Source organism: Salvelinus alpinus, chromosome 28, assembly GCF_045679555.1.
Source record: "Salvelinus alpinus chromosome 28, SLU_Salpinus.1, whole genome shotgun sequence".
NCBI classification, from domain to species: domain Eukaryota; kingdom Metazoa; phylum Chordata; class Actinopteri; order Salmoniformes; family Salmonidae; genus Salvelinus; species Salvelinus alpinus.
Window position 1 is genome coordinate 41,456,114 of NC_092113.1, and position 12,172 is coordinate 41,468,285.

The 12,172-nt window shown below is 41.8% G+C and overlaps 1 protein-coding gene and 1 non-coding gene across 2 annotated transcripts; one reads left to right on the top strand and one right to left on the bottom strand.

The window, feature by feature from the left end:
• Window positions 1-1,220: 1,220 nt before the first annotated feature.
• LOC139557895 (pancreatic progenitor cell differentiation and proliferation factor B-like) lies at window positions 1,221-8,708 on the bottom strand. The gene is made up of 5 exons (XM_071373202.1): window positions 8,454-8,708; window positions 6,095-6,183; window positions 5,240-5,317; window positions 2,223-2,322; window positions 1,221-1,800 (listed from the first exon to the last, which is right to left on the bottom strand). Exons 2-5 carry the CDS (start codon window positions 6,147-6,149, stop codon window positions 1,683-1,685), a joined length of 351 nt encoding a protein of 116 aa, XP_071229303.1. The 5' UTR covers window positions 6,150-6,183; window positions 8,454-8,708; the 3' UTR covers window positions 1,221-1,682.
• Window positions 8,709-10,575: 1,867 nt separating this feature from the next.
• trnae-cuc (transfer RNA glutamic acid (anticodon CUC)) lies at window positions 10,576-10,647 on the top strand. The gene has a single exon. It is a non-coding gene; the product is annotated as a tRNA-Glu (tRNA).
• Window positions 10,648-12,172: the final 1,525 nt, after the last annotated feature.

Below are 12,172 nucleotides of genomic sequence, written 5' to 3' on the forward strand. Positions count from 1 at the left end.
TTTATGTAGGCCCTAACAGTTTGTGGGAAACGTTATAGTGCAATTAATGTATTGTTTAGTGGCTTTGCTGGCATGCATTAAAAAAACACTTGGGGGGGGGGGGTGTTCACCCCGCCAAGATCTGCTAAAAAAAAAAAATCTATAGTTCTGCGATGCAAGAGTAGAGATTGTGCATTTAATTCAACGACGCTTCTGCGTTTTTATAGATGCAACGGAAAGACAATGTATCCCATTTCTGCCATTAACAGTGTTTGACAGGTAATTAAATATTTCCGCAGGAGTACCATTAACGGTGTGGGTGGGGTGGGGGGGACAAGCAAGAGTATGAAAGTCACGAGTATAATAAAAGCAATCAATCCAGCGAGACATCAATGACAAGTGGATTTTGCACCCCGCAAACACAGGAAATAGATGGCTGGGAAGAAGAAAAAAAAAGACCAATCCTCAGGTGGAAGATTGATGCACTTTGCACTGCCCATTACAAATGTTGTGCTCTACGTGTCGGGGCGAGGGGACGGTCTAAAGTTATACTGTTACATTGCGGCATCAATGTAACAGTATAACTTTAGTGCGTGCCCATACCCGGGCGTGAACCAGGGACCCTCTGCACACAGTCACCCACGAAGCATCGTTACCCATCGCTCCACAAAAGCCGCGGCCCTTGCAGAGCAAGGGGAACCACTACTTCTAGGTTTCAGAGCAAGTGACGTAACTGATTGAAACGCTATTAGCGCGTACCCGCTAACTAGCTAGCCATTTCACATACGCAGTCACCTCACCGAAAAAGGCACAGTTCTCAGTGGTGAAGTCTCACATAGCAATTGGCTGTACGGTCTTAGGACGTCAGGTTACTTAAGGTAACGTCCAAACATGCTGCAGAACGGCAGAAATGGACTGCGAGTCACTATTTTGTGTGTTTACTCTGTACCTAGAAGAATATCCGTTTTTTTTGTATTTCAGATCCACAACTTGTCACAGAAACGGTAGCAGACTGCATGCATAGTGACAGCCTGGTCAGTATTTCAGCAGGAAAGAGTAGGCCATTGAGTGCCAAGTTAAAGTTGACGCTGTGCTTGTCATAGAGACGGTTTCCAGTATTTCAAAGCGATAAATTCCATTGAAAGAAACAAAGTCCAGAGTCAAGCTGCTTGACATCTGGAAGTCAAATGGACAAGATAACAGGAGTTGAATGTGTGTACCAAGTACAAAAGTCAAACATATATAGTTTGTTCTCTTTTTATTTTTAGTCATAGAAAACAGGATACAAAAAAAATAGAAAGTTAATTGGCAGCCTGTCCTAAGACAAACAAATAATTGTTCCAATACCCATAATGCTTAGCGTGAAGCAAAGTGACAGACATTCATTCTATGTAGTTTGCTAACGTGGATGTTGGGAACATTTCTACATCCTAAACAGCACCCGATATAATGAACTACTTTTGACCATAACCCAATGGGTCTTGGGTCGAAAGTAGTGCACTAAATAGGGAATAGGATGCATTCATAGTTTAGGGTTAAAGGGAAGAGGGGGTTCTGTTCCAATACCTACGCTAGAATACTACATTGTATGCCTGATACATTGCGTCATACTTTCTATGTAGTGTGAAGGATGGAAGAAAATCAAAAGGGTTTAGGGGACGGGGAAGCAGCCTCCCGTCTCCTAGCGTTGGTCCCTTCTTGCCTCAGGAGGGGGGTGGACTCGCCGGCTCAGACCTCACGGGGTCGCTAACCTGCCTCTTCATCACCATCTCCCTGGCAACGCAGGTCACCTGGCCGTTGGTCAAAGTCATGGCCGTCACCCTGGAAAAGAGGGGGAAAGAGGTTGAGAGATAGAAAAAAAAAAACAGGGTTGTATTCAACAGGGTGCAAATTGTTTAGTGTTACAAAACGAAATGCTTTGATTACTTCTGACTCTGTGCCAGAAAGGCATGTCTGTTGTAGGGAGGTAGTAGTCAGGAAGCAAGACACGCGCCCTAATAAGGGTTTGGACATGCCTGCTACAGAGAGTTCACCCTGTACGACCGTTGAAAAAGTTTTGCAACACTTTATAAAAGAGCTGGTTCTTTGGGATAGTCAAATGAGGTGACAGACCGCATCCTTACTGCATTTAGAGTGACGTTGGGCAGCTTGTTCGTTCCCACTATGATAGCCAGTTGCTGGTCAGCCCGTTTCTCTCCATGACAGCCAGTTCATACACCACATTTCTCCCCTAGTCTACTTACTTCTGCTGGGCCTCCTCAGTCAGAGTGGTCATTCCTGGCTGGTTCTGCTTCCCAAAGAAGAAGCTGGACCACCAATGTCCAGAGTCTTGTTTTGGTAGACCTAGGAACAGATTAGGACAAAGTCAAAAACTACGAAAAGGCCTCAATATATAAGACGGTTTACTGCACAGACCAAGAACGCTGGAGTAATGACTGAATGTGCAGTAAATTGTTCCCAGGGTTCAACAGGTCATTGTTCAAAGTGCCATGTCACATTAAAAAAAAAAAAATTGCAGTTCACTATGTTGGTTAATAGATTACAAGTCTACTGACTGAGCTAGGGTGACCACATTTAAAAATATCCAAATGTGCAACAGGATGATTTTGCGGGACAATGTAGCCTACATGAATAAACTTTTTTTAATTACATTTTTTAATGCCCCCCCCCCATCAATCATTATCGAATTTATGCCTCAAATTTCAATTGTCTCACTTAAGAAAACTTTCAAATTTTAATACCCTCAAACACCAAGTTACTCATACCAAATTTCAAAAATAAGCGTTGGCATCGTCAATGATAATTCTTCACATTTTACCAGTGAAATGTCCAAACTGTCTGCATGCCAATCATTTGATTTCTGTTTCATGGGAATATGCATTTAGTTCTTGAATTACTTTTTTTTTTGTGGGCAGATTGTTAAACTATATAGCCTTCCTGTATTTTGTTTCAAATCACAGCATTCTGCCTAGTGGTGTGTACTGTTGAGTCATATTTGGGACTATTCAGCAAACCATCCTTTATAAAATGAAAAATGTGTTTTTGGTGTAACAGTAACATGCTATTACAGTTGGTTGTGTTATATAGAATACTAAATCATTAGTTAAAAAGGTTTAAAATAAAAAGAATTTCCAAGAGATTCAGCTTTGATCCAACATAACTAAACAAGCGCCATTGAGAAGCTGTCAAGCGATGCTCCGCGGAACACAACGGCAGCACGAATTGATGCCGAAACGAGACCACATGTGGCCGTTGTGAAAGTCAGAATATTTGGCCGAGGACACATTCGTTTGGTCTCAGGGAATGTTAGTTACGGATACCGAAAAAGGGATGCAAAAAAATTACGAGTTTTCCATCCAATTGTCGAAAATAGTTTCATCGCTCGAGGCTTTGATCAGTGTACACTAGTGACACCTGCTGGTAAAAAGAATTTAGAGCAGCTAAATTATAGATGACGTCCCACACCCCACAGCTTCTGTCTACCAAACAGGTGGTTGTTTAAAGAGAAGAAAAGCATCAGACAGCATTGATCAGGTGCTTCTGATAAAGTGAAACCGGCATTAGCCCACCGATTCGAAGTAAACTGCTTAGCTCCAGTATCAAATCAAACATCACTTCTAATGAGCAATGAGAGCCTCACAAGTTTAACGAAATTACCTTCCAGCCGAATATTTGTAGCTCTTCAGAAGCACACATTCTGCAGTAGTTAGGCCAAAATCTCCTCCAAGTTTAGCCCGAAAGGATTTGAGAACTATGATTGTTAAACATAGGCCTATCGTCAAACATCACCAGTAGCTTCAGTGGTGTTAGAATGTAGGACTGTCCCACACAACCCGGGACATGTGGTCACCCTAGACTGAGCCGGCGCATCGTCCGAGTCCACTCACAGCAAGGCAACCTTATGTCACCGCGCATCACCAGGCTTAAGGGCTAGGCTCCATTGTAGGTGACAAATCATGAACTGTTGCAGTTGAGGTTGTAAGAGGACAATCATTGTTCAACTCCATCCCCCCCCCCCCCCCCCCCCACGGTTGGCTGTGTAACTACTTTGCGCTGTGATTTCTCCAGCCCGTCACCCCATGAAAATGTGCGTTTGACTTCATAATCACATAGCCAACTGTACACAAGACACCATTACAGTTCAATGAGGACTGTTCTACCTCATGAGTCTTGTGAACGTTCATTTGCACAATATTCATTGCGCCCATTCAGAGGGTAAGAAAACAGTAGGCTAAATGAACATCTTACGAAACAGAACTGCCTAAGCGGTTGCAGTAAACGGTGTAGGGAAGATGATACGCTAGCAATTATTGTAGGATAAGATGGAATGTATGAGTTCCTATAAAACACATTTAAAGCAACAGCAAACATTTAAATAAGAGAACAACGTGCTCTTCACTGTCGAGATTTGAGATGAATTATCAATCGAATGTATTTATAAAGCCCTTCTTACATCAGCTGATGTCACAAAGTGCCGTACAGAAAACCCAGCAACACAGGTGTAGAAGCTTAGGTCACGTCCTTACCACTGTAATCATTTATTTGAACAAATTCCTAAACGCAAGCTTCGTAAGTAAATTATAAAATGTCAAGCAATTTTAACATACCAAAAGACCAGTAGGCCTATGCTAGTAAATTGTTGCTTCATGCCTCATTGCTGGTGAGCTTGCAAAGTAAACTGTATATTATTGATTTAAAATAAATAAATTTGGTGCAGCATATTTCTTATGGCAAAACTCCTGCACTAAAATTTGACATTTGCACCTGATCGTATAGCTGTACGGCAAATCAGCAATCTGTTCACTGGCTCAGGGTTCCCCAAGGTCAGTCCTAATCAGCACTACAGCTGATTAAAAATAAAAGCTTGACGAGTTGGTCATTTGAATCAGCTGTGTAGCGCAGGTCCTTCCTCTGACAGCGCCTGGTATAAAGGTCATGGATGGCAGGGAGCTCGGCCCCCCCCATGATTTACTGGGCCGAGTTCACTACCATCTGTAGCGCCTTGAGGTCAGATGCCAAGCAGTTGCCGTACCAGGTAGTGACGCAGCCAGGCAAGACACTCAAATAGCACCTCCCCTGAACATGGGGGGAGGGGGGGGCCACTGGTGGCATTGTATGAAGAGACGGAGAAACCCAACAATGCACTTGATTTAAATCAAGTGCATTGTTGGGTTTCTCCGTCTCTTCATACAATGCCACCAGTGCCCCCCCCCCCCCCCATCAGACACATTTCCCACCGTCGCCCATATGCTTTGTGTACCTGGATGGTGTGGAATGACCTCCCCACTGTACTCTGAACTGCCACAGGAGCTGCTGCTGGAGGTGGAGCCGATGCGCCCTGAAAAAAACCCATCGTGAAGGTTAAGAGAGAGGACAACGCTATAAAATACAAACACCCTCACAAGCTCTTTCCCAGGATATTATCACAGAATTCATCCATAATCCCATCACCGTGTCAGGATAGGACAATAGAATGCAACCCATTCATGACCAAGAGGTGAGATCCCAACAAGTTCATACTGCTGTCTCAAGAGAATACACTCTGTCATAGTCTAGGGTTAGACAGGGCAAAACAAGTTAGTCACCTCACAAGCCCCCCCCCCACCTCTACCTAATACAAGAGAAACCACTTCTGTCCGTCAAATAAGGCAGGGTTTCCCCAAACTCGTTCGTGGGGCCACGTTTTGGTATTTTCCCTAGAACTACACAGCTAATTCAGTTTAACAACTCATCCACCTTTGATTATCTGAATCAGCTGTAGTGCCAGGGCAAAAAAACTAAATGTGAGGACCGAATTTGGGAAACCCTGACACAAGGTACAGGCAAGAGAGACGACTAGCATGAGTCACAGATCTGTTTGTGCGGTCTGGTCAACTCCTTGTCATGTTTGGTGTGACATTGACATAACTGTTGGCAAGATAGCCTAACAGTCCCAGAACTGTTTGTGCTAAATTCAGAGGATATGAGAGTGCTTGAGAACACACTACTGTTGAAGGCTGAAGTGAAATCATAACTGATTCAATCTTTCTGAAGACGAAGAAAAAAAAAGAGCTTGATTGATTTAGCGCCTGAGGGCTTAGTTTGTAAAGACATGACCCGGCCGAGAGCTACTCACTTCGGTAGTAGTCATGGGTTGCCACAAGAGAACCGCCTGCGTTGATCGCTGCCATTCTTACGAACTTGTTGAATCATGCGTTAGAAACCCTGGAAGAAAGGAGGTTTGAGTCAGACACATTGGTACATAGACTATGGAACGATTTCTGTGCCAACAAATTGTATTTGAATACCATAATATTGCATTAGGATTTTTTATAATAATTTTTTTAATATGTAAATGTTGAAATTGACTCATTATATTCATAAAAATGAAGTCGCATTTTATGATTTTAAGCTGAATATTTAAATTCAATATTTAGTTTGATGATGCATTCAGATTCATTTAGCCTGTTGAGCTAAAGCCTCATTGGTCCTTTGTCTTGGATGGGTCTTTTCAAGGAGGTCAAGGGGGGGGGGGGGGGGGTGTAACAAGTTGTGTCGGTGACCACGCTCATATAATAACTTAACGGAGCCCTGAAAAGTTGCATTGGCTGGTACACAAGAGACCTGGGTTAGAACCCCATCAGTCAAACGAACACGTCTTAGCCTCGCGAGCGGACGGCTCCCGCAAGCTTACACGAATGTTACCTACATGCTGTAGTCAGTCTGGTAATCACATGTATTGATCACAATCCCCCCCCTCCACTCATTAAGTGGGGTGCACAGACCCCTCCCGCTTGCCACAGAATGTGTTGTGCAGTACACCTGGTTTCAGACACAGTCAGTTATATCGGTACTGTGATCTGTGTAAGAGGTCATAGGAGGTGAAACGTATCTTCGTTGAACCACACCCTTGATGAGTAAACCTTCCTGGAGACTAAGACTTGTTAGCTTCCTGAACTCATCCCTATGGGCTTTAGCCAAGTGTGCTAACAGTCGTGACATGTCGGAGACCTGGTTCAAACCCAGTTATGTCACAAGAGCAACATTAAAATAGGGAGTGATAAAGTGTTCCTCAGAAGGGCTATTCAACTATTATGGGTGCCAAAACTGGAAGAAAAAATAATAATTGCGGGACACTCCCTTCTAAGGCGGCTTATGAGCACAACAGAGGGGTTACAGGAAGCACATCCATGTTCCAGTCTTAACTTACAAGAATTGGGTCATAACAGTTTATAGCCAAAGCGTTTTGATTCTCTGTTCTCAAACTTTCCCGGTAGGCAAAGTGTAAGAACGTCACTGGTGAACTGGAGTCTGCATTTTAAAACTGAATGCATCGGAGAATGTAAATATATGAAACATTGATTAATTTAAAATGGTTTGTAAACATGAAACAAATGCAACATCTGAATATATGAATTGCGTTTAATTAAGAATTTGCAGAATGGAATATTCAGTCAGTCAAGTAATTAACTACAAGTTGAATGTATCAATACAATCATTCAACTTGTGCATTACAACTGAAAGACATTAAATTCAATAACCTAATTAAATATATAAAATTAAAAATAATGAAATCAAGACAAGACATTACTGCACAGGTTTTTGTAACGATATTGCTCCTACTCAGCTCTTCAGAATACATGGGTGGCTAAGTACAAACAGTAAGTAATAAGCCAAATAGTAAACGGTTACTTCACACTTAGCTATCATTGTAAAATAATAATTTGTTCTTAACTGACTTAGTGAAATAAAATATTTACGCAATGCTGCCTCAATGTTAGTGGTAGCCTGCCTACACATCTGGTCTGTGACTTTTAGGCATCCAATAACGTTACTACCGAACACAAAATACACTACTTTAAATATTTCCCATATGAAAATGTACCCCTCACGTCGGGGTGCTTAACCCAGGGAATTCAGGGCCATCCGACCTACATCAATCCCATGATTTCAAACAGCAGTCATTCGCTGCGGTACATAACGTTACCAAAAAAGGTAGCTTGCTACTGTAGATCAAACGTTACGTTAGATAACTACGTTACATTAGATAACTAGGCGCCTAACTATGTTTTGCTAGCCGTTTGGCTAACAATGACAATGTTCTCATTCTTGGGAATTTGGGTGAAAAAACGACGAACACTGGTTTTAAACAACAGAACATAAAATTTGGTGGTCTGTGTATGCTGAAGAAAACAAAGCTAGCTCGACTAACGTTAACTAGCTAAACCTTTGATCTGTCCATGGAATTCGTTATATTATTATATATGATTTTGCCTGGCAGTATTAGCACACATGAAAATTGAGCGTAGCAACAAACAAATTAGCTACAGAAGAAAATAAAAATAGTCTAGAAGGCTGAAATCAGGATGACTTAGTGACGTTGCCATATACAAACGTCCAAAAACAAGCAACAACCGGGCATCTTTTTTTTCTAGCATTATAGTAGCTAGCATCGTTTTAGTCTCATCAAACAGCCGTTTTTAAGCAAATCTCACCTTTTTGTTAACCAGCCGTGCTGACGTTTAACAGCACCCAACTCAATAGGCGAGGCTTAGGAGAGTAAACGCTAGGCGACGGGGCCCATTTGAAAATACGTTTTGGGTAAATAAAAACCCTACAACGATATGTCTGCAGTAAATGTCTTGCCTGAATGAAGGGTGGTGAGTCCTTTTTATACTACGATGCGACGACAATCGCTGAAGAGACTAGGCGGGGCTTGATCTTAGGTAACGTTGGCTGAGTTGTTTCCTCTGGGGAAAAAAACAGGAAATACAATACAATTTTAAATTCAATTTAAGGGCTTTATTGGCATGGGATACATATGTTTATATTGCCAACGCCATAAAGCATTCTCTAGGACGAAAGTATTTAAAAAAATATATATATATAACTATACTGAACAAAAATATAAACACAACATGTAAAGTGTTGGTCACATGTTTTATGAGCTGAAATAAAATATCCCAGAAATGTTTCACATGCACAAAAAGCTTATTTCCCTCAAATTGTGAGCACAAATTTATTTACATCCCTGTCAATTGAACATTTCTCCTTTGCCAAGATAATCTAACCACTTGACAGGTGTGGCGTATCAAGAGGCTGATTAAACAGCATGATTATTACACAGGTGGACCTTGTGCTGGGGACAATAAAAGGCCTCTAACATTTGCAGTTTTGTCACACAGCACAATGCCACAGATGTCTTAAGTTGAGAGAGTGTGGAATTGGCATGCTGACTGCAGGAATGTCCAACAGAGCTGTTGCAAGAGAATTGAATGTTCATTTCTCTACGGTATGCTGCGTCCAACATTGTTTTAGAGAATTTGTCAGTACCGGTCTCACATCCGCAGACCACGTGTAACCACGCCAGCCCAGGACCTCCACATACAGTTTCTTCACCTGCGGGATCATCTGAGACTATCCATCTGCAATAATCAAATCAAATTTTATTTGTCACATGCGCCCGAATACAACAGGCGTAGTAGACCTTACAGTGAAATGCTTACTTACAAGCCCTTAACGTCTACAGGATCGGTGTCCCCCCACGGGACAGTTGAGCTAACGTAGGCTAATGTGATTAGCATGAGGTTGTAAGTAACATGAACATTTTCCAAGACATAGACATATCTGATATGAGCAGAAAGCTTAAATTCTTGTCAATCAAACTGCACTGTCCAATTTACAGTAGCTATTACAGTGAAATAATACCATGCCATTGTTTGAGGAGAGTGCACAATTATGAACTTGAACATTTATTAATAAACCAATTAGGCACATTTGGGCAGTCTTGATACAACATTTTCAACATATATGCAATGGTTCATTGGATCAGTCTAAAACTTTGCACATACACTATATTCCGCCTGACCTGGAATAATATATTATGGCCCTTCTCTTGCATTTTAAAGATGACGGTACAAAAAAAAGACAAAATTATTAATGTTTTTTTCTTTGTATTATTTTTTACCAGATCTAATGCGTTATATTCTTCTACATTCATTTCACATTTCCGCAAACTTCAAAGTGTTTCCTTTCAAATGGTAACAAGAATACTTGCTTCAGGTCCTGAGCTACAGGTAGTTAGATTTGGGTATGTTATTTTAGGCGAAAATTGGGGGGGAAAAGGGTAGGATCCATGCAGTTTTAAGAAAAATAAGTGCTAAGTAAAAAATAAATAAGTAAAACATTTAAAATAAAAGAAACAAATAATTAAACAGCAGCAGTAAAATAACAATAGCGAGGCTATATACAGGGGGTACCGGTACAGAGTCAATGTGCGGGGGGCACCGGTTAGTCTAGGTAGTTGAGGTAATATGTACATGTACGTAGAGTTAAAGTGACTCTATAATCGCTCTATAATAATGCCCTTTTGTGGGGGGAAACTCATTCTGATTGGCTGGGCCTGGCTCCCAAGTGGGTGGGCCTATGACCTAGCTCCCAAGTGGCTACGCAACTGCCCAGTCATGTGTAATCCATTTAAATTGACTGATATCCTTCTATCCTTCTATGAAATGTAACTCTGTAAAAACTTTGAAATTGTTACATGTTGCGTTTATATTGTTGTTCAGTATAGCTATCAACAGTTATGAACAATTACAACTACGTAGCCCTTCAGTTTCCCTGGTGGTCTAGTGGTTAGGATTCGGCGCTCTCACCGCCGCGGCCCGGGTTCGATTCCCGGTCAGGGAACAACACTTTTTATCACCAGACCTCAAGGGATATACGAGAAGTTTCAGAAGCATCCACATTATACAGGTAACTGTCTAAAAACGAAGGCGCCGCCCACCTAACAAACGTGAATCGAAGAAATGTATGGTTGTGACAACCAATCAGATCGCCGTCTCCAACCAAGAATTGCACTCGCCAACCAATCCGAGACGCCAGTGCAACCAAGATGTAACCAAGAATTGACGAATGAGGATAGATCTATTGCGGGACCTTTAAACGCTAGAAGAGGTCAATGGAAAAATATATTTCCTCTCAGGTCATTTTCGCGATCTTTCTTTTCTAAAGTCGATACGATGTTTTGTTGTCTGCTGTTTTCATTGATCATCATCATCGATCGAAATATCTAACAAGTAAAATCAGTGTATTAAGCTACAGTAACATGTTAGCACAGATAACGAGATTTACAGACTGTGTAGCTACAGTAACTCTATCAATCAAATGTATTTATAAAGCTCTTTATTTTATCAGCCAATGTCACAAAGTGCTGTACAGAAACTCAGCGTAAAACCCCAAACAGCAAGCAATGCAAATGTAGAAGCATGGTGGCTAGGAAAAACACCCTAGAAAGGCAGGAACCTAGGAAAGAAACCTGGAGAGGAACCAGGCTCTGGGGGGGGCTTTTTAATTTGTTTAATTCATGTACCTAATTGGACTAGACATAGTTATAGGGTAAGTTAATAGGGGAAAACACTGTCTTGATAACAAATAGGCTAGGGTCATCATGTGAATTAAAATGCACTTGCTTATGGTGGTGTGTCTTTGTGTGTGGGTTTGTGGTCAATATATGCTTCAGCAAGTAACTAGAGATAACAACATAGGGAACTGGAGTTTATACACTTCATTTTATCGTTCCATCTATTAATACAGTCTGCTCACTGTGATTTAAAATGGATAACATTTAATCCAGTCTGCTCACTGTGATTTAAAATGTATATAATTTTGTTTATTAAATATAAACTTATCCCTTTTATTTTCACAGCAAACATGGCGCCCAGCTTCAGAAAACTGCCAAATGGAAGCCTTGTCTTAACGGACAGTAAGGATTCCAGGATTTACAGGACAAAAACTACTAAAAGAGCATGGAGCAGGGCTGTGTCTCCAGACATAGTGGTGGAGTCAGCCTGGAGGGCTGTACTGCTTTCCCAGCTGGACATAGGTCACAACATCCTTTCCCAGCTGGACATAGGTCACAGCATCCTTTCCCAGCTGGACAAAGGTCACAGCATCCTTTCCCAGCTGGACATAGGCAAGACAGTAACACAGGGGCCTGACAGTAACACAGCGGCCTGACAGTAACACAGCGGCCTGACAGTAACACAGCGGCCTGACAGTAACACAGCGGCAAGACAGTAACACAGCGGCAAGACAGTAACACAGCGGCCTGACAGTAAACAAAGCGGCCTGACAGTAAACAAAGCGGCCTGACAGTAACACAGCGGCCTGACAGTAACACAGCGGCCTGACAGTAACACAGCGGCCTGACAGT

Coding starts and splice junctions, on each gene's coding strand:
- LOC139557895 (XM_071373202.1), bottom strand. CDS start 6,149: ATGGCAGCGATCAACGCAGGCGGTTCTCTTGTGGCAACCCATGACTAC. Junction 5,318..6,094: donor AACCCATGACTACTACCGAA/GTGAGTAGCTCT, acceptor GGTTTTTTTCAG/GGCGCATCGGCTCCACCTCC. Junction 2,323..5,239: donor GGTCATTCCACACCATCCAG/GTACACAAAGCA, acceptor ATCTGTTCCTAG/GTCTACCAAAACAAGACTCT.